The following is a 22,542-nucleotide window of genomic DNA, read 5'->3' as shown; positions in this document are numbered from 1 at the left end:
TTGACTTTCTTGGACACCATGAATTCCATTTCAAAATATCTCTTGATCCCCCACCCTTGAACAAGGTGCTCTTTCCTATTTGTATTATTTAATTTCCCAGTTGTATCGTTTCTTGGAGAGCAAGAACATTTAACTTACATTAAATGTGTTATGATTCATATATGTCCCGTATACCCCATTTGCCACTGTGCGTTATGATACAGTCAACACAGCTAACCGTTAATGTAATAGCAGGTCTATTTGTCTCGTAACACAGCCAAGGTGTTAAAAAACAATTTGGCTTTTTTATTTTAAATTCAAATGGAAATTTTTAGATGGAAATGGATATAGACTTGGATGATATAGATTTTGGAGATAAAGTGAAAGACTTCCTTGCGCATAAACTTAATGAAATTAAAATTAAAAATGCCTCCATAGAGAAGAAAATCAATGAGAGAAAAACACATATAACACAAATGTTGGAGTTAGATAACACATTGAAAACTAAAAATGATGTAATTACCTTTAGATGGAAGAAATGTTTTAATAGTACCTACGTTATCTGCTATAGCATACATCAGGATTTCGCCAAGTAAGTGATTTGTTTTATTGATTTTTTTTAATAGTCCAGGAACCGAAAAGCTTTCCACCTCACAATTTTTACGGAATGGATCGATTTGCTTAAAAATTTGAGAATAATTAAGTAGTGGATAGTCCAAGGATCAAAATCTATATCATGCCAAAAGGCGCTTTTACCACGGGGGTGGTTGCCACCCTATCACGGGGGTGGAAACTTTTTATTATATTTTGACCCCAAAAGTTGATAAAAACGTTCATTCTAAGCCAAAAATTTTCCATACATTTTTTGCTAAAATTAATGGTTTTTCATTTATTTGCTGTCGAAAGTGTTAGTTTTATATCGAAAAAATCAATGTTCTTCGATATACTCATTTACGATTCACTCAATTTTTGCTGTAAAAAAATTTTTTGGAACCAAATTCTTGGGAATTAAATAACCTACAATTTCATATTTAAATATTTTTTTGTATCTCTAATGTTAATCTTTCGTTTCTGAAGAAAATCGCATTTTTTACCAAACTACAAAAATTCCTTATTTGCTTTTAACTCCAGTTTTTTAAAAACTAATCATTCTAAGCCAGTTAAACTTCTAGAATCTATTATTAATACATAAATAAAGAAGAATGAATAAGGTAAATGACTAAAAACACTGCTAACTTACATTATTATGCTTCCAATTGGATTTCTCCTTAAAAAAAAAATTATATTGTTTTTTTAACCGTAACTTTTTTATTTTTTATCTTGGAAAGTTTGGTAAAAATAATTTTGTAGGTTTTTACAAGATCTATAAGCCTATTAATATTAAATATTTTTAAAATTCTCAGTCGCAAAAAGAGGTGATGTTGAAAGGGTTGGTAAAGGTGGTTTTTGCATGTTATTATAAGTTTTAATTGTAAATAGCTCAATTAATTTTCGGCGTAAAAAAATTTTTTGCAAACAATGATCTTGGAAATTAAATAAGCTACAATCTCATATTTAAACATTTTTTCGTATTGCTGACGCTAATCTTTCTATACTGAAGAAAAGGCAAACTACAAAAATTCGTTACTTGGTTTTAACTCCATTTTAAACTAATCACTCTAAGCCGGTCAAACTTCTAGAACCTATTAATAATACATAAATAAAGAAGACCAAATAAGGTCAATGACTAGTTTTAATTAGGATGGTGATTAGGGGGTTGCTCCCGATCACTTTTTCGCTGAAAAAAAAATAGTGACTGACATTATTTTCATTATAAGTCACTTAATTTTTGAGCTAGATACTTTTTTATTTCTGGAGATAGATATTTTTAAATATCTTAAATTAGTTTCCACAAAGTTATCCTCGAAAAATGCATAGTTTTCCCATCTTTTGACTTTGAAACTACAATATTTAGCATTTTACGAAGAAGAGCTAACATATAATAAAGTATAGCTCGATTACTATTGGTCTTAAAGAACATTAAAACAACCAGTTTTGTTTATTTTTTCAAAAGGTACATTTTTGTTAAGTAAAGTTGTTTTGATAAAACGAAAACTTTTGGAGTTATTAGCAGAAAACTTATTAAAAACATTGATTTTTTCGATATAAAACTAACACTTTCGATAGCGAATAAATCGAAAACTATTAATTTTATCAAAAAAATGTATAGAACGGTTTTTGTTTAGAATGAATGTATTTATCAACTTTTGCAGTCAAAATATAATAACAAATTTACACCCCCGAGATGGGGTGGCAACCACCCCCATGGTAAAAGCGCCTTTCGGCATCGTATTTATAGATTTTGATCCTTGGGCTATCCATAACTTATTCTCAAATTTTCAAGCAAGTCGATCCATTCTGTAAAAATTGCGAGGTTTTGTACTATTTTAAGCTTCATTACTTGGACTATAACTATAATCCATAATTTATATCTGATACCCTTTATCCGATGGTGGATTTAGCCCTGTCAACATCCCTTCCAAAACCACCTGCCTTCCATTTTTAATGTTTTCATCTTACTGTTATTTAGAAATAGTGTAATGTATATTCTACATTTATCTATGTATCGTGTGGGTAATATATTTGGCTATTTTTTCCATGGCTTATACCTTTCAAACCGCACACTTTATAAGATCATTGCTAGACAGAAACAATAAAAAACAGTGTTTTTTCTTTGAGTTTTCATACATGTTAAGTAATGCCCAACTCTTCAGTGTGTTGGGTGCAAGTTATAGCAGAGAAACTGAGACTTTCAATTTTTTTTTGTTCACTGACACACTTCTTAGGCGATTGCTGAAAAATAGATAATAAAATGCAGAAAATATTTGTAATAAATAAAATAGTGAGTTACAAATCTATTTTTATTATTCCAAAAAGGCAAAACAACCTATCAACTAATTATCACAATTTTTTTAAAATTGATCAAGCTTGAGACGGATCTTTAAAACTTGTTGTTTTAATATACTTTGGGTAAATCATTTTGTTGAAAATCTTTCATGCTAATGGCAGCCAGCAGTGAGGATGGATCATTGTCGGGTATGCCATACTCTAGATATCCATGTAAGGAGTAGTTGAATAATTCAAAATCATATCTGAAACATTTCAATAAATTTATTTTATATTATAACTATGGATATTCTAAACTACAGTTGAGTCCCTGAATCTTTACCCGTGCGTCATCATTTAAAGCATACAAAATAAGTCAATGATAAGTCGGAAAATGGAAATTTACTAAACGCAACAGCAAGTGACAGTAAGTGACTTGCTGTTGCGTTTAGTAAATTTCAATTTCCGACATATCATCGACTTATTTCGTATGCTTTAAATGATGACGCACGGGTAAAGATTCAGGGACTCAACTGTATTCACCACTTAATTATAGATTGCTATGAGATACAATAATTGAGAAGATATTGCAGTTTCCATAAATGGGGAGTTTCTGGACAACTTGAGGTTTACAGATGACATAGCCCTTATTGCAGACCAGGTAGATCATGCCTCCCAACTTCTTCAAGACCTTCTGAGCTCTTGTACACAAGTTGGCCTTAAAATTAACTTCTCCAAAACACAATACATGACCAAACTTGTACTGGCCAAAACAATTTCAACTAATGGCAGGCAAATTGAACAATCTGGGTCACGAGAATAAGATAGGAAGAGACAATCAAACAACAGAGTTAAACAGGATAATAGGACTGTCATGGGTAGCTTATGGAAAACTGAGGGAAGGCTTTAGATCAGATATTCCAATGTGCTTGAAAGGGAGATCTGTGACCAAGGTGTACTCTCAGTTTTAACATATTATGGAGTAGAAACATTGACCCTTACCAGAAAAGTAATCAATAAGATACAAGTGGCACAGAGATCAATGGAGAGGTTTTGAATATATCCCTCAGAGACAGAGTTTTAAATCAAATAGTTAGGAGAAAATCTTGTGTTACTGATGCAGTTAAAATAATTACAACACTGAAATGGAACTGGGAAATTGACCTAAGAAGTTCAAGGAGGTAGTTCTCAATAACAAAAGTATGAAGATAATCGGATAATATTACTATCAATACTACATTATAAAGAACTATATTAATAATTACCTGTAGATGTGGTAAAGTTGAAATATCTGAGACCTTGTCAGTTCTGAATAATATCTACCGATTTGATTTTGCGTAGCCCCTCTTCCAGCGTTTTTCCATTCCGGTTGAATAAGGTGTTCTAGTTTCGCTATTTTGATTAAATACATTTGATCTTCTTGTAGTGTTTCTGCATGTGCTATCACTTGGAAATTAAACATGCAGGGAGTGCAAAATTCTACAATGGGTGCCCAATGCATGTCTAATTGTTCTCTATTTTTAACCGAGTCTACTAAATATTCCACGAATTCCGAGAATGTCGGTGATCTTTGAGTTGGAGACAATTTTTTGTTCTGAAAATATAAAAAAGAAACATATAGATACTTTAGTTACTTGCACATTACTGTAATTTCTTAGTTAGTCATTAAGAAACTCTTCTACTGAATAATATGGTCTTTTAGATAGATAGGATTTTGTCATTTTACAGAACTTGAAGAAAGATGTTGCAGATTTAATTTGTAAAGGGAGATGGTTGTATAGTTTTTTGCGGAATATAATATAGATTTCTTTACTAACTCATTAAACGGGATCGGTAAATAGACATCAAACGTTGAATTTCTGGTGGAGTAGTCTTGACGAGACCTTGGTGGAAAGACATGTAGGTGTTTACAAATTAAGCAAACAGTTTATAAAATATATAAACATGGAAGGGTTAAAATTCCGTTATCTTTGAAGTATCTTCTGCAATGTGTTGTTCTTCTGATGCCAAACAGATACATCTTATTGCTCTTTTTTGTAATTTAAAAATAGCATCAGATTGAGCAGCTGTACTAGAACCCCAAAATGGAAAACCATATCGAAGATCAGACTCGAACAAAGAAAAATATGTTATTTTAGAAGATGCTAAATTGATTTCCTTCGAAACAGATCTTATAGCATAGCAAGCTGAGGCGAGTTTCTTACTTAACAAATCGATATGAAGGGATCATTTGAGGTTGTTGTCTAAAAAAATACTAAGAAATTTTACACAATCGGCTAGTGATTTGGCTGTCATTAAGAAGCAAGGGTTATTATTATATCATCTAAAGTTACCAAAACAGAAATTTATAGTCAACAAAAGTTTTATAATGAATTTTGTGAAAAATATCATACATATACATGGATTTACACTGATGGTTCAGTGGATCCCATATTAAATACTTCAGGTATGGGTGTACATATCCCATCCTTAGAGTATAATTTTTCTGCCTAGTTATTTAGCCATATTCAAATTTGTAATGCTGAAATAATCGCAATAAATAAAGCAGTATCAATTTGCATAGAAAAAAATATTAACAAAGCTATCATTTTTACAGATTCTCAAAGTGCTATCCAGATAATTAATAACAAAACTTTAAAGGTAGTAAATGGTTGTTCAGGAATGACAAAAAGACTTATATTAGAAGCAAAAAATATTAATTTAGATATTATCATTGCATGGATCCCAGGGCATTCCGGAGTATTAGGAAATATTAAACTGATTCACTTGCTAATGTAGGTCGTTGTCTCAATTGTCCAGTAAACATAAAGGTGGAGAAAGATGACTATTTTCCCTTTTTTAAAAAAATGTACTGGGATGAATTTAAAAAAGAGTGGAAGGAATCTTCCTTGGTATCTCAATGTTCCTTACATAGATAGAAGACATATAACAACTATTATCAGAATGCGTACAGGTCACTGTTTGGTTCCAAATCACCTATTTAAAATGGGGATAGTAGAACATCCTTATTGTGAATGTGGTCAATTAGCAGATTTACAACATGTGATTCTTGAATGCCCTATTAATACTGTGCAAAATTTTGATTTATATAATGAATTAGCTAAAAATGGGTGCCCAACACCCATATCCCTTTCAATCCTTCTTTATAAACCGCAGTTGGTTCTTATTAAACTTTTAATACATTTTTTGAATATACACAAAATTAAGTTATGAGGAAAGTAAAATATTGAAAATAAATTAATAACATAAATGAATATATTATAAATAATTTGAAAAATATGTCAAAAGTACACGTGAAAATATAATTCGTATAACCGAATAATATAATCTTTTGTTTCTATATAAACATTCTGTAATCACCTGGGTCTTTCACTATACCTATCTGAGGCAACAACATGGGATTGTGTAATGGTCGGGTGTTGCCCTGTATAAGAGAAGTTTGTGCCTTTGTTGTATTTATTCCATGCCAACTCAAAATTGCCTGTAAATAAGATATAGAAGAATAAGATTGTGTAATGGTCGGCAGTTACCCCTGAGAGAAAAAAGTTTGTATCTTGTTATATTTGTCCCATGCCAACTCAAAATTGCCAGTAAACTCAAAAAAAAAAAGTAGAAGAATAATATTGTGTAATGGTCGGCAGTTGCTCCTGAGAGCAAAGTTTGTGTCTTTGTTGAATTTGTCCCATGCCAACTCAAAATTGCCAGTAAACTAAAAAAGAAGTAGAAGAATAAGATTGTGTAATGGTCGGCAGTTGCTCCTGAGAGCAAAGTTTGTGTCTTTGTTGAATTTGTCCCATGCCAACTCAAAATTGCCAGTAAACTTAAAAAGAAGTAGAAGAATAATATTGTGTAGTAGTCGGCAGTTGCCCTCGAGAGAAAAAAGTTTAATGTCGTTGAAAAAAAAAAGTTAAGTTTTTGTATTTGTCCCATGCAACTCAAAATTTCTCCTAAATTAAAGAAGAAAAAGAAGATTGTGTATTGATAGACAGTTGCCCCCTTAGACAAGGAAAGAGAGGTTGCCCCTAGCGTGAAATTTTTTTTTATCTTGTCATGTTTGTCCCACACCAACCAAAATTTCTAGTTAACTAAAGAAGAAGAAGAAAAAGATGAAGAAGAAAAAACAAATTGTACAATGTACTAACTCCAAATTGTAAGTGAATAAGGGATTTTTCCCTTGTTCCGAGACGATGAGCTGGCCAAATACCCAAGTAGGTGGAGGCCAATAAACTGAAGAAGAAGAAGAAGCAAGGGTTGAAGTAGAACACCTTTATAGGATAATGCTACTGTCTTATCCACGTTAAAAGAGAGTAAATTAGAGTCAGATCAGGTTTTATTGTAAGCGAATCGGAAGTTATAGTTGCATGAAGAGTTGCAATAGTTGAGTTGCTCCAAGTGATACTGGTATCATCAGCAAAAAGAAAAATTTTCCCATCGATTTTTAAATTAGTGATGTCTAGATGTTTTGAGACTAGACTCAGTATCATTTGCTCTAACCAGTTGTTTCCTATTATCCAAGTAAGATTGGAAGCAATCATTCAAAGAAATACCTCGAATTCCGTAGAAACCAAAATTTGTGGAATTAAATAAATTTTTAAAAAACAGAGAGCAATAAAAACTAAAGTGATCCTATAATATGCATAGTGTGGAAAATTCTCGAGAATGAAAAATCGGAGAATATTCTCGAGAATATTCTCGATATGGAGAATTTTCTGAGAATGAACCCCATGACGCACTTAAGAATATTGTTGAATATGAAAAATAGGGTTTTAAAAATCATGATCTTATATACAAAATTATGAGACGAAAGCACAGTGTTCTTGGTATATAAAAAATACAAAAACAACAGAAAACACAAAATTTCTTTGATAAAAAAATGAAATTTTCTTCTTAACAGCAAATAATCGATGTGGTATGATAAGAGATGATACCTTAGATTCAGAATCTATTTCTATCATTAGCTTATCATAGTTATCTATAATCTGCATTTCAATGTACTGATGAGTTATGGGATTTTGTTTTTTACGAGTGGTCAGCTCAGTCATGGGTTGGTCTACGTCTAACAATTTTAAATTGTGAGCAATAAAAGTTACGAGCCCGTTCAGAAGTGAGCCGGTTTCTTTAAGAGAGTGGATAAAAAAACCATAAGTACTGAAACTTCTTTCAGTCGCTGCACTGGATGAAAGCATGCTTAATAATATATCAACTACTGTTTTAGTTAATTTTGTTCTGAAACATGTACCTTTTCACCATATGATTAAGTCTAGTTTTTCAATTGATTTTACAACGCATGGTTTTTCAAAAAATCCCTCCTTAGACCGAGAAAGTGCCAAATCTGCCATTATTTCAGCCGACTCATCACCATATTTTAAAGTTGCTAAAATTATCTACAAACTCAGTTTCCTCAACTTGTTCTTCTCTGCTTTAATGAACACGAACACCATTCTAAATATTTGCACGTTAATATTGCACCAAAACAATAAATATTGACCCTGTCAACACCCTTGCTAGTGGTTCATGGGATTGGAAAAAACAATATACCTACATATTTTTTAAATTATAATAATTTGACCATTTTCTAGTTTTATTTCAGTTTCGGTTTTTGAAAATATAGCAAAATTTTGCCGAGAATATTCTCGAGAGAATTTTCTGGCCGCGAATATTCTCGAGAATATTCTCTTCTAACATCACTAAATATGCAGTAAACAGATTATTTCACTTACTTTCTTATATCTATACTTCATGATAATCTCGTTTCCTAATTTCTTGTGGTGCGTGTGAGGCAGCGCATACTGAAGCTTGTCTCGGTAAGCCGAAAGAAGTCTTTCTAAAGGGTGCCGAGCTATTAAAAACGATATGGAAGTGTTAAAAGCCTTTCGAAGATCCTTAAGTGATGGACGAGGATACTTCTGTCTGGCCAACGTCATAGGTACTAATTTGCTCTTCTTTAAAAACTTTGGGCTATATCTAAAATCAAAAATAATTATTATTATAAATGTAAAGTTTTCAGAATATCTATACAATTCATCCTGGTTCTTTTCTTCGGTCGTCCTGTAGTCAATTGGCTTATTGTCCCAAATGCCATATGTGAAACCCAGTTATTTTTTTTATATTTTGCCCAAAAATTTGCCATGTCCCATCCTGTGTAGACGCTATAGAGTTTCCAAAGAAGTCACTTACCAAAATTAAAACCATTAAAACCTAATAAGACCAATGTAGACGATTTAAACATTCTTTTTCTTCTTCCTTGGCTCTACAACTCTAATTGAGGGAGAAGTCAAGATTTAGACAAGCGGCATGATTCTGAACAGAAGACAACAGACTTAAACCAGTTGTTGGAAGGTAGCAAAGCTGTAGTATAATTAAACGCACTGTTGAAGGCAAAAACATGTCCATGGCAGCCAAATTCGAACTTATGAAACACTAGAATAGTGTTCGCATGTGAAACTTGGACAGTGAATCAGAAAGTAGAAAGAAAGTTAGAGAGACCATTGTTGCTAATGGAGATTTATAAGAGACCCATAATAACGCAGAAAATCAAGACACAGGGAGATAGATAGTTGTAACATGTGTTACGAATGTCAAAAGAACGAAACGTCCTAAGAGTTTTGCAAGCAGGAGAAAAGGGGAAGACGGGAAGAAGGAGACCACGAAGGAAGTGATTTAATGCCTTCCGGACTGACATGGAAGAGATAGGACCGAGGGATTGGAAAGAACAAGTGAAGAACCGTAAAAAATGAAAAAAAACTACAGTGGAAACTCGATAACTCGGATTTATCGGGAGCGCGGCCGATCCGGGTTATCGAAAATCCGGGTTAGCCGGAGAATATGGTAGAAATTAATAAAATACGGTATACTTACAGATAAACGTCATCATAATTGAAATAACATGAAATATATATGCACAGTACGCATCTAAATTACGTATAGTTGTATAGAGTATAGAGAATTGGTCATTTCTTGGAAAAAACTCATGCCTAGACAAAATAACACGTAAACACAAACCTATCTGCGAAAAATACGACTGTAGTACACACAGTACAGTCACAATCGGAACAATGTTATGTTATTTAAGAACAGTGGAGACTAAGACCATTATTGTTTAAAAAATATTTTTTTAAATAGTCTTTTAGTCTTTTTTGAACAATGCTAAGACAGTTTCAAATAAATAAAGGAATACAGGTGCCTGTTGTTTTCGATAATCCGAGAAAATGAACGTCGCTCTGCCGCCGTGTGACATGAGTCATTTTTACTATCGTATAGTTCAAATTACACAAATACACAATATCTCTCAAATATTATATTACATACATTTATATTGTTGATATGTTTGTCTGATGAAAATCGGTCCGGGTTAGCCAGACTTCCGGGTTATCGGGGGCCGACTTATCGGGGTTCCACTGTATTCGAATCTATCGAAACTAAAGCCTCTATATTTAATTCTATTGTAACTAATAAGTAATTTCCTCTTACCCAGCCAATATGTTAAAATTATACATCCAGGAAGTGCTGGCAGCCTTAAACACATTGCACCAGATAAGGTGGTGCTTATTGTCTACTAAAAACTCCCAAGAATTTGGTTTGTGCAACGAATCGTTTCCTGGTCGATCTAGGCCCAATAATTTGCACATATTTTTCATATGTCGTTTTCGATTTTCGAGGCGTTTAGCGATGAGTGACATATTTTTGTTTAGAAGCGATCCGGTTTGTATTTTTCCAACTTCGTTTACCTAAAATATCAACAAATTATTTAACAGTTTTCTTATACGGGGCTCATTTGTAACAAAAGGTTTCTAAGAAAGACTGGGACGTGCTGGAAGAAATCTGGCAACACTGCCTTACACATCAACTCTCCCTCTCTCTCACTTTACCACATTCGCCACCTTGCGTTGCTCAGCGTCGGCCTAGCAGCCTTAGAATATGGAAGTCACGGTGACTGTTACAATCAATGTGAAATTAATGCTGTGATACGTTTTTTAAATGCAAAATAGGTTTTACCTATCGACATTCATAGTCAGTTCAACGAAGTTTATGGTTAAAAGTGCATATCTGTTTCAACAGCTTGGCAAATGGTGTAGAGAATTCAGAGAAGGCTGAACAGAAATTCACGATGAATCTGAAGGCCTTCCGCTCCGACCTTCATCGTGAATTTCGTTCGGCCTTCACTGAATTTTCTACACCATTTGCGAACATGTTGAACGGGTATGAACTGACGATGCATGTCAATAGGTAAAAAACATATCACAGCAACCTATCACAGGAACCTCCATCTTCGAAAACTGCTAGGCCGACACTGAGCAATACAGCGAGCCGAAACTGATAGGTAAGAGAGAGGGAGAGTTGAGTATAAGGCAGCGTTGCCAGATTTCTCTTAGCACGTCGCACTCTTTCAGTGGCGTAGTACTATATTAAAATCTGTTGTATAACTCGGTACAGCGTGCTGATGGGTTGCATACTTGCACATTACTTACATTAATAGCCACCTTACAAATAACTATACAGCACGTGTTATAGTTGTGTTTTATGGTGATTTTATTGTGGTTTCAAAGGTGCGTTATGTTCTTTAGGATCACCGTTAAGATTTTTAGCAAGATTTCATGCTACTTTGCTACTATATGACATGTCCATTTGTTTCATGGTTTCGACCTCTCTTACCTTTCTGGCTTGAGTCAGCTATGTGTAGGACTGTTGATGGTGTAGTCAACCATTTCTTCTCTAAAAGGGTCAGTTGCATTAAGGTTTTCGTATGTTCTCATTAGTTCTTTGGAGTCGCTGAACATCTCAGGAACATATTGTTTTCTACATCCCCTGGTGATAGCTTTTCTAGATACATTTTCTATTAACACTACAAATTTTTCGTATTTTTATAATTTTGGTTCAAGACGTAACACCTCAAAATCTAGCAATCTTAGTAGCACAGTATGCAAAGTTTGCTACTTTTCCCAGTTAATCTTCTTCTGAATGAAATAGCTTGTGGTCTGACAATTAGAAAGATACCAATTGGTATATGTTTTGGTTGGTTGGTTGGACGAGTTTTTGGTAGGGAGCCATATACTACTATGGTACATCGATCATCGAGGTTAGTATTTGAAAAACAAATCCGAGTTATATTGTCTTTTCCAAGCTTTGCTTTGAAAATATGGTGGAAGTTTAGGATCATGGATTAATGTGGGACCACTTATTTCAGGGCAGCTGTCTTTAAGGTCCACATAGTTAGGATGATTGCCGACCTCCGTCGCGGAGATGACAATTGAAGACGAAGGCTCGTTTCAGCCCATGCTTCTAGTGCGTCTCCGTTTGCGTCTGAATCTGCGAAGCCCCAGAGTAAACTGGTAAACTGTGCTGTAAAGGCCATTATTAGACTAGGTAACTGGTGACGCAACTAGTGGCGCAACTGGTGGCGCAACTAGTGGCTCCACCAAATTGAAGCACACAAAATATTATGGGCAACTGGTGGCCGATATGGGCAACTGGTGGCGCAACCAGTTACCGTAGTCTAGTAGGTCTCATTTACTTAAATGCCCCGTGACGTAATGAGTCACTGGTGGAGTAACTTGGTGGCGTCACCAGTTGCCTAGTATAATACTGGCCGTATAATACTGGTTAAAGTCTTCCAGTATAAACGGTTTGGGTTGTGATTGGACAGTAGGTGGGGGTGAAAATAGAAACGGTTGGTTTGGGGTTTATAATATCTATATGTATTTATAGTAGAGAGCACATACCAAAGAGACTACTAATGATATTGAATGACCTTCAAGAATCTTACCTGCCGGTGCATGTATTGTGTTTGTCGCCTTACTGGTTGTAAGTAACGATCAGTCGCTACCATCAGTACTAATAAAACTGGTATTACACATATCGCAGTAAAAAATATAACACATCTTCGCATCACTCTCCATCCACTCACTTGAGCTCTTCTTCGTCGTTTCAGTCTCATATTATCAGTCAGCTCCTGTAGTCCAAGTCCAAAGCAATCATCAGGTATTTGTTCACTGGAAATTGCGCGTCAGTCATAGTAATATTCTAGAAAGACATAACAACATATAAATAAATAATTCTATATTGCCGCAGGAGCTTCGTCAACCTCTCATATTTGAATCAGTATCAATAAAGTGTTATGACGTCATTTCATTATCCCTGCTTCGTCAGACACTCGGCTGATACAACTTCAAAAGTGTATAACAATTAATTCCTTTAAAATATATTTGTAATTACTTTTAAGTCAAGAAAAGTAATTGTAAAAATAATAAGCATAATTCAGGGAAGGTGAACATGTATAGAATTGATTGTGAAATAAAAAATAAGTTTTTTTGTAAAATTAGTCCAAGTAATGAAGCTTAAAATAGGTCAAAACCTCGCAATTTTTACAGAATGGATCGATTTACTTGAAAATTTGAGAATAAGTAGTAGACAGTCCAACGATCAAAATCTATATCATGCCAAAAGGCGCTTTTACCATGGGGGTGCTTGCCACCCCATCTTGGGGGTGGAAATTTTTTATTTTATTTTGACCGCAAAAGTAGGTAAAAACATTCATTCTAAGCAAAGAACTGTCTATACATTTTTTTGATAAAATTAATATTTTTCGATTTATTCGCTATCGAAAGTTTTCGTTTTATCAAAACTACTTTTCTTAACAAAAATGTACCTTTTGAAAAAATAAACAAAACCGTTTTTTTAATTTTCTTAAGACCAATAGTAATCGAGGTATACTTTATTATATATTAGCCATTCTTCGTCAAATACTAAATATTGTAGTTTCAAAGTCAAAAGACGGGAAAACTATGCATTTTCGAGGATAACTTGTTTAAACTAATTTAAAGTATTTAAAAATGTCTATCTCTAGGAATAAAAAAATAGTCTCTAGCTAAAAAAGATAAGTGACTTATACCGGGTGTCCACTTATATTTTCCCCCATTTTAACTGCCTATAACTTCTAAACGGCTTAAGATAGAAAAATGCGGTTTTCGCTGAAATGTTTTATTTTAGTAAAAGTTTTGTCTGAATGTATTTACTTTTTTATATCACTTTCAAATACGAAAAAAAATGGCGGATTTTTGGAAAAAAAACGTTGTTGACTTTTTTTTTAATGGAACACCCAGTATATTTTCCTGTAAATTGAAAGAAAAGTCATTCACCTATCCAGCGATATAAAGTTTTTCAAAATCGGTTGTCAACTCACTGAGTAATTAATTTTTTAATTGAGCGGTGCAACGTGGATATCACATACCTAAATAACATAACTAAGCAAAATGATATTATGTTATGTGATTTTCACATTGCATCTCTCATTTTAAAAATTATTTGCTCAGTCATTTGACAACCGATTTTAAAAATTTTTATATCCCTGGATAGGTAAATGACCGTTTTTTCAAGCTACAAAAAAGTATACTGCGTGTTTCAATAACAAAAGTCAACAACGTTTTTTTTTCAAAAATCCGCCATTTTTTATTTAAAAGCGATATAAAGAATAGTCATTTACCTAAAAACTTGAAAAAGCGGTCATTAACCTATTAACGATATAAATCTTTTTACAATCGGTTGTCAAATAACTGAGCAACTAATTTTTAAAATGAGAGGTGCAATGTGGAAATCACATCAATTCGCTTAGTTATGTTATTTGGGTATGTGATATCCACGTTGCACCTCTCATTTTAAAAATTAATTACTCAGTGATTTGACAACCGATTTTGAAAAACTTTATATCGCTGGATAGATGAATGACCTTTCTTTCAATTAAAAAAAAATATACTGGATGTTCCATTAAAAAAAAGTCAACAACGTTTTTTTCAAAAATCCGCCATTTTTCTTTTCGTATTTGAAAGCGATATAAAAAATTAAATCCATTCAGACAAAACTTTCACTAAAATAAAATATTTTAGCGAAAACCGCATATTTCTATCTTGAGCCGTTTAGAAGTTAAAGGCAGTTAAAATGGGGGAAAATATAAGTGGACACCCGGTATTAAAAAGAATGTCAGTCCCTATTTTTTTTACCGAAAATATGATCGGAAACTTCTCCCTACTTAAAATTAGTCATTGACTTTATTTGGTCTTCTTTATTTAGGTATTATTAATAGGTTTTAGAGGTTTGACCGGTTTAGAATGATTAGTTTTTAAAAAAATGGAGTTAAAAGCGAATAACGAATTTTTGTAGTTTGGTAAAAAATGCCTTTTTCTTCAGAATAGAAAGACAGAATAGAAAGATTAGCATCAGAGATACGAAAAAATATTTAAATATAAAATTGTAGCTTATTTAATTCCCAAGAACATGACATGCAAAAACCACCTTTGCCAACCCTTTCAAAGTCACCTCTTTTTGCGACTGAGGTTTTTAAAAGGATTTCATGTTAATAGCCTTATAGATCTTGTAAAAACCTACAAAATTATTTTTTAACAAACTTTCTAGGATAAAAAATAAAAAGTTACGTTTAAAAAATCAATATATTAAAAAAAAAGGAGAAATCCAATTGGAAGCATAATAATGTAAGTTAGTAGTGTTTTTAGTCATTGGCTTTATTTACGCTTCTTTATTTATGTATTATTAATAGATTACAGAAGTTTGACTGGCTTACAATGATTAGTGATTAGTTTTAAAAAAACTGGAGTTAAAAGCGAATAACGAATTTTTATAGTTTGTAAAAAATGCCATTTTCTTCAGAATAGAAAGATTAGCATCAGAGATACGAAAAAACGTTAAAATATGAAATTGTAGGTTATTTAATTTCTAAGAACTTGGTTTGAAAAAAGTTTTTCTACGACAAAAATTGAGTGAATCGTAAATGAGTATAATATCGGAAAACATTGATTTTTTCGAATAAAAACTAACACTTTCAGTAGCGAATAAATCGAAAACTATTAATTTTATCAAAAAAATGTATAGAACATTTTTTGCTTAAAATGAACGTTTTTATCAACTTTTGCAGTCAACATATAATAAAAAATTTCCACCCCCGAGATGGGGTGGCAACCACCCCCATGGTAAAAGCGCCTTTCTGCATCATATAGATTTTGATCCTTGGACTATACACTACTTATTCTCACAATTTCAAGCACATCGATCCATTCTGTAAAAATTGCCAGGTGAAAAGCTTCGGTTCCTGTACTAAATTTATTTTGTATATTTATATTTTGTAAGATATTATAATTAAGTATATTACATAAATATTTAAGTCAACTTAAGAGAAAAGTAAAATTTTGCAAAATAAATACACTCACCGGCAGAGAAAACGGGCACCCCAAAAAATGGGTCATTTTTAATGTCTTTTATTTCCTAAACCTGATGTCCGATTTAAGTAATTTTTTTAATATGTTATAGCCTTATTCTTTATCAATATCGCTGTAATAATATTGTTACTAGACAGGTACATTGTCATTGTATACAGGGTGTACGAATCAAACTGTGTTTTTTCTCAAACTTTGGAACACCCTGTGGAATGTTCTAGCTTTTATAAAATACTAAAATTAAAACCCAACTATAGCCACATATTTTCTTAACATTCTGTTTTTTTTTTCATTCGCTTATGTTGGATAATAAAAAAGTTAGGCACTTTAACAACTACCCCTGTTTTTCGTCAATACAGGGTGTTTTTCAATAAGTACGGCAAGCTTTAAGGGGTAATTCTGCATGATAAAATAATGACAGTTTGCTTTATAAACTTATGCCCGCAAATACTTCGTTTCTGAGATAGGGGGTGTTGAAATTGTTCTTACAAACTGACAATTTATTTATTGCTCTAAAACGGTTTGTGATATGCAAATGAAATTTGGTAGCTTTTAAGAGCTGGTTATTGCGCATTTTTTGGCATAAAATTGAGAATTTTATATTCACCATTGGCGTGCATACGGGATATATCTAAAATATTTATACCCGTATGCACGCCAATGGTGAATATAAAATTCTTAATTGTATGCCAAAAAATGCGCAATAACTACCTCTTAAAATCTACCAAATTTCATTTGCATATCACAAACCGTTTTAGAGAAATAAATAAATCGTCAGTTTGTAAGAACAATTTCAACACCCCTATCTCGGAAACGAAGCATTTGCGGGCATACGTTTATAAAGCAAACTGCCATTATTTTATCATGCAGAATTACCCCTTAAAGTGTGCCGTACTTATTTAAAAACACCCTGTATTAACGAAAAACAGGGGTAGTTGTTAAAGTGCTTAACTTTTTTATTATCCAACATAAGCGAATGAATCAAAAAACAGAATGTTAAGAAAACCTGAGGCTATAGTTTGGTTATAATTTCAGTATTTTATAAAAGCTAGAACATTCCACAGGCTGTTCCAAAGTTTGAGAAAAAAACACAGTTTGATTCGTACACCCTGTATACAATGACAATGTACCTGTCTAGCAACAATATTATTATAGCGATATTGATAAAGAATAAGGCTATAACATATTAAAAAAATTACTTAAATCGGACATCAGGTTTAGGAAATACAAGACATTAAAAATGACCCATTTTTTGGGGTGCCCGTTTTCTCTGCCGGTGAGTGTATTTATTTTAAATTGTTGAAACAAATTATATTACACTGTTTCACGGTTTTTGCTCCAAACTTTAAAGAACCGCCTGGATTAACATAAAATTTGGCCTACACATAGGTACCATGTAAAAGAGGAAAAGTGATATTGTGACGATGTGTGCTTTTGCCCTGGGGGGTGAGTTTCACCCCTTCTCGGGGGTGAAAAATTCTACGTTCAAAATAAGTCCGGGAATGGATAAATTGACTAATTCTAAGCAACTTTTGTTCTATAGCATTTTTTCACGAAGGTAATACTTTTCGAGTTATTTGCGAGTAAATATATATATATATTTTTCAACAACAAAAAACACGTTTTTAGACGGTTTTTTGCAAATAACTCAAAAAGTAAGTATTCTATCGAAAGAGATATTCTTAGCAAAAATATAGCCCATAAAAAATTCAAAAAATGGTGTATAGTTATACACTTGGCAAAGTGTAGATGCTGTAGATCCTACAGTCCTGGATCTCCCGTACAAAAAAAAGTTTATTAATAGCAAGCTGAAAATTTGTTAATAGCAATAGCTTAACGGTGTCTAGTCGGATAAACTTTGATGTATGGGAACACTGGAACAGGAGAAGTTTTAATTGTGGAACGTGATTTTAATTGTGGAACGTGTCATCCTGGCAAGTTTATGATTGTGAAAACTAGCAGATTGTTTTTAAGTTTATTCAAAAGCAAACTTTTTATAATATATGAAAAAAATGTTTGTCCGACAGATATGTTGGCCATTTTAATAAGTCCGACACGTAGAATATGTCAAATGACTGGAATTATGTTGGTGGTAAATAGCAGTCTGATTTTTGCGTGAGAGTTTAATGAAAGGGTATCCGGGGTAAGTTCTATCCGACAAAATACATGGGACGTTTTCGTAGTCTGACGTTCGAAACCTGTAACCTGTTCCAGAATTAAAACTTCCCCTTTTCCAGTGTTCCCGTACATTAAAGTTTGTCCGACTAGACACCGTTAAGCTGTTAACAAATTTTCAGCTTGCTATTTTCATCAAAATTTTATGGCTACTACGAGAGCTGAAATTCTACGCCACTGACGGAACTGCTATTTTAGCATAATTTTTAGACTCTCCAATACATACTTTGTATGTAAATAATGTAGTCTTCTTTCATGAAGATAAACTCATTAGTTTTCGAGATATCTGAACTTAAAAATGAAACGGCACAGTTATTTTGATTAATGTATTATGTCCCTTCGTTTTTAACTTCAAATATGTCGAAAACTAATGACTTTATCGTTACGAATGAAGAGTATATAATTTACATAGAAAGTATTAGAGAATCCAAAAATTGTACTAAAATAGCAATTCCAATAGTGGCGTAGAATTTGGGAAGGGTCAACCATTCACTTACTTCCATCATAGGCCACTATTATTAGCCAGAAACGGTTGTTTAACATAATTTAGTAGGGTGTACAATATAATTGCTGCCAAGTATAACAAGGATATATCAAATTGTTTTTAGTAATTACAACTAAATGCAAAAAATTGAACTTTGCATCGTAGATTTAAAACGCGTTTATCTCGAAAACGGTTGAATTTAGTAAGATGAATGCAGTATACCTTTTTTTAAGTGAAAATAATAGGAGAATAAAATATTTTATCTCAAAATTCTGTAGAGTGGGGGATGAAAAAAATTGAACGTATTAAATGAGCACTGAAAGACGTATGTGACGCCCTCTGGGTAATATATAATTTTTTGTGGGGAATTCAGCTTTCTCCTCTCAAAAAACCCCACTTAACAAATTTCGTGTTGTTATCTCATGTCTGTCAGGAAATATTCAGAAATAAATAAAATAAAAGTTTAACTTTGGCACCCTGTATTTCGGTTATTATCAACTCTCGTACTAAGGTAAGTTAGCTTAAATCGACCTATTTTAACCTCAGGAATTTAAGGTTAAACTATGGCCCATTCATTACCAAACACCCTGTATTGTTCATAAGTAAAAAATGGCGTTAAATTTTTCGCATAATATTTTTATTATATGTTATCACCAAATTTATCAAAAGCGGTTATTAGATAGCTCTATCAAAGGGTGTCAGGAAAAAGCATTTTGTATTTTCTCATTTCTCTGGTATAATATGGATATATATTAAAATAAGCAGGTCAAAATAATTTTAGGAAAAGATCTAAATCAACTATATTGATTAAAAAAATATCTATTTTAAATTATGTAATTTGTACTTATTATATTTTTGTAAAATGTAAATATCTTTGCAAAGTGAAAAAATGCATGAAGGCAATATAAACTAAGTATTTACATACTATAGGTACACTATAGTTTAACAAATTAAGACTTCGTTTTGACTTTTGACCAAATGATATATCTATGTAGGTCATTTTGACCGGTATTTTCTTACATTAACTTACCACTTACCGTATAAACAGCTGTTATTTTTCTGATACTCCCATAAACAATCACAAATTTTCACGCGCCAAAAAAAGCTTTCCCGTAACGAAATAATATCAATTTTTACGTATAAGCCATTGCTTAACGGGAATGTTTGTCAGTGCACAGGAATGAATGCTAGAATAACCGGGAAGTATTCATTGAGGGATGTTTGTTCACTGCAGTGCAGCGGTAGCGCAATGAAAACCAGGTCGATTGTGTTGACGAAAATAGCTTCTGCGCTTTACCCCGTAGGACGGAGGAAACACGCGTAACGGATTGCTAGACAGGATGACGACACTGATTATGATTAAATACGGGAAGAGGTTGGGATTTATTTATGGAAAGGGTGCAGTTGTTTGTGTTAGAAACGGGCAACTTCATGAAATAAGAATAGGCGCTCGGCGCACCCCCAAAAAGATGCGTATACACTGCCCCAAGAAATTAAAGCACCAGTTTAAGACTTATCATATAACGTGAAAATATTAACTGAAATGAAGCGCATTTTATTTCGTATTACTTTATAATATTCATAAACTTATTAAGTACCTATAGACCCAGGAAGGATCTGTTTTTAGGTGGATGTGAGAGGTGACATTCGGATTTTTGCGGATAAAGTTAGGTGATAACTTTATACGTTAATAATAATTATTGACTTATGCTCCTTCTCAAATATACCCGGATAGTACATTCTTTCACGGTTTTTGCTCTAAATTTTAAAGAACTGCTTGGATTGATATTAAATTTGGCATACGCATAGCTTACATGTCAAAGAATAAAAGTGATATTAAGCCGATGTGTGCTTTTGCCCTGGGGTGACTTTCACCCCCTCTTGGGGGTGATATGTCCAAAATATATGTCCAAAATAAGTCCGGAAATGGATAAACTGACTGATTTTAAGTAACTTTTGTTCTATAGAGCTTTTTCGCCAAGTCAAAACTTTTCGAGTTATTTGCGAGTGATTAGGTTCATTTTTCAACAAAATAACTACATTTTTAGACGGTTTTTCGCAAATAACTCAAGAAGTAAGTATTTTGTCGAAATAAAGTTCTTAGCAAAAATAATAAAAATATAGTAAGCGTTAGGTCTCTGGACCTCGTAGAAACAGAGTTATAGCCAATGAAAAATAGATTCATATTCACCAAATTTCAAATAGAATATTTCGAAGTGAAATATCCAAAAAATTAAGCACTTTTTGGGGAAAACCCATTTTAACTTTTTTAAAGTGTTTTAAAAAAGCTTTATTTCTGTTTTTATAAAAAGTTTCTAGCATTTTTACGCAAGTTACGCTCAAAATAAAGTTGGTCCCTTTTGTTTTGGCAAAAAAAGATCGGGAAGACCACCCCCTAATTAGTAACTTAAATGAAATTAATCGTTACCGCTCCACAAAATATTTTATTTATATTGTGTTTATATGATCTGCAAGTTTCATCGATTCAAAGTGCTTATTTTTGAAAAAATTTGGTTTTAAAGTAAAATTTTTAAAAATTTTAATTTTCAAAAATATCCTTTTTTTCTAAATTACTTAAAAATTATTAGAGATACCAAAAATCTCGAAAAACAAAAAAAGTCAGCATTGCTTTTCTGAATATTATGTATTTTTTTGTTTTTCTGTTAGACAAAAATTGACTAAGATTTGGTGTTTCGAAATTTGCATACATTCGTGATCAGTGACTCGTTCAACCCCTTTTAACTACAACCCTTTCAAAAATAAGGACTTTGAACTGATGAAACTTACAGATCATATAAACAATACATACACGAGTTAAGAAACTTGTGAAGTTGTAACGATTAAGTTCATTTGAGATACTAATTAGGGGGTGATTTTCCCGATTTTTTTTACCAAAAAAAGAGACTAACTTTATTTTGAGCGTAATTTGTTTACTTTTGATGCTAGAATTTTTTTTTAAACAAAAATGAAGCTTTTTTAAACACTTTAAATACGTTGTAATGAGTTTTCCCCGAAATGTGCTTCATTTTTGGTTATTTCACGTTAAAGTATTCCATTTGAAATTTGACGAATACGAACCTAATTTTAATTAGCTATAACTCTGCTTCTGCTAGGTATAGAGACGTGATATACATATACACCATTTTTTAAAAACATTGCAGGCTATGTTTTTGCTACAATTGTTTTTTCGACAAAATGCTTATTATTTGAGTTATTTGCGAAAAACCGTCTAAAAGCGTGGTTATTTTGTTGAAAAAATAAACATATTCACTGCCAAATAACTCGAAAAGTATTGACCTAGTGAAAAAACTCTATAGAACAAAAGTTACTTAAAATTAGTCAGTTTGTCCATTTCCGGACTTACTTTGGGACAAATATTTTTTCACCCACAAGAGGAGGTGCAAACCACCCCCGGGGCAAAAGCACATATCGGCACAATATCACTTTTTTTCTTTGACTTGTTAACTATGTGTGTGCCAAATTTCATGTCAATCCAAGCTGTTCTTTAAAATTTAGAGGCTTTGCAATATTTTACCGTTAAAGAACGGACTAGGAGCATTATTACAAAAAAAATAAAATATTTAAAAATTTCAAAACAATTCGTTTTTTTTTCTACTTTCTTTGCTTATAACTTTAAAACGATTCATTTTGAAACAATGTCGTATAGGAATAAAACAAAGATAATTAAATTTTCTGTCAGATCTCTGTCAAGCTGAAAAAATTATAAAATAACATTTTAAACTTTAATATTGTCAACATTTGGTTCTTATTAGTTACATAATGATTGTTTTATGCTTTAAGATATGCTATCATAATATT

The 22,542-nt window shown here is 32.6% G+C and overlaps 2 protein-coding genes across 2 annotated transcripts in view; one reads left to right on the top strand and one right to left on the bottom strand.

Moving 5' to 3' along the window:
- Positions 1-22,542, top strand: part of LOC114329894 (uncharacterized) — a 32,285-nt gene that overhangs the window by 1,254 nt on the left and 8,489 nt on the right. Inside the window, exon 2 of the mRNA XM_050651886.1 lies at positions 315-571. Coding sequence (XP_050507843.1) covers positions 315-571 — 257 coding nt within the window. The remainder of the gene's footprint in view (positions 1-314; positions 572-22,542) is intronic.
- On the bottom strand, positions 2,862-20,003 carry LOC114329903 (carbohydrate sulfotransferase 11-like). Its single transcript, XM_028279170.2, has 6 exons — positions 19,761-20,003; positions 12,608-12,864; positions 10,315-10,571; positions 8,565-8,808; positions 4,110-4,438; positions 2,862-3,110 (listed from the first exon to the last, which is right to left on the bottom strand). Exons 2-6 carry the CDS (start codon positions 12,776-12,778, stop codon positions 2,975-2,977), a joined length of 1,137 nt encoding a protein of 378 aa, XP_028134971.1. The 5' UTR covers positions 12,779-12,864; positions 19,761-20,003; the 3' UTR covers positions 2,862-2,974.

Source organism: Diabrotica virgifera, chromosome 5 (genome assembly GCF_917563875.1).
Source record: "Diabrotica virgifera virgifera chromosome 5, PGI_DIABVI_V3a".
In the NCBI taxonomy this organism is placed as follows: domain Eukaryota; kingdom Metazoa; phylum Arthropoda; class Insecta; order Coleoptera; family Chrysomelidae; genus Diabrotica; species Diabrotica virgifera.
Note: the sequence above shows the minus strand (reverse complement) of the source record. Positions and strands in the feature narration are given on the sequence as shown.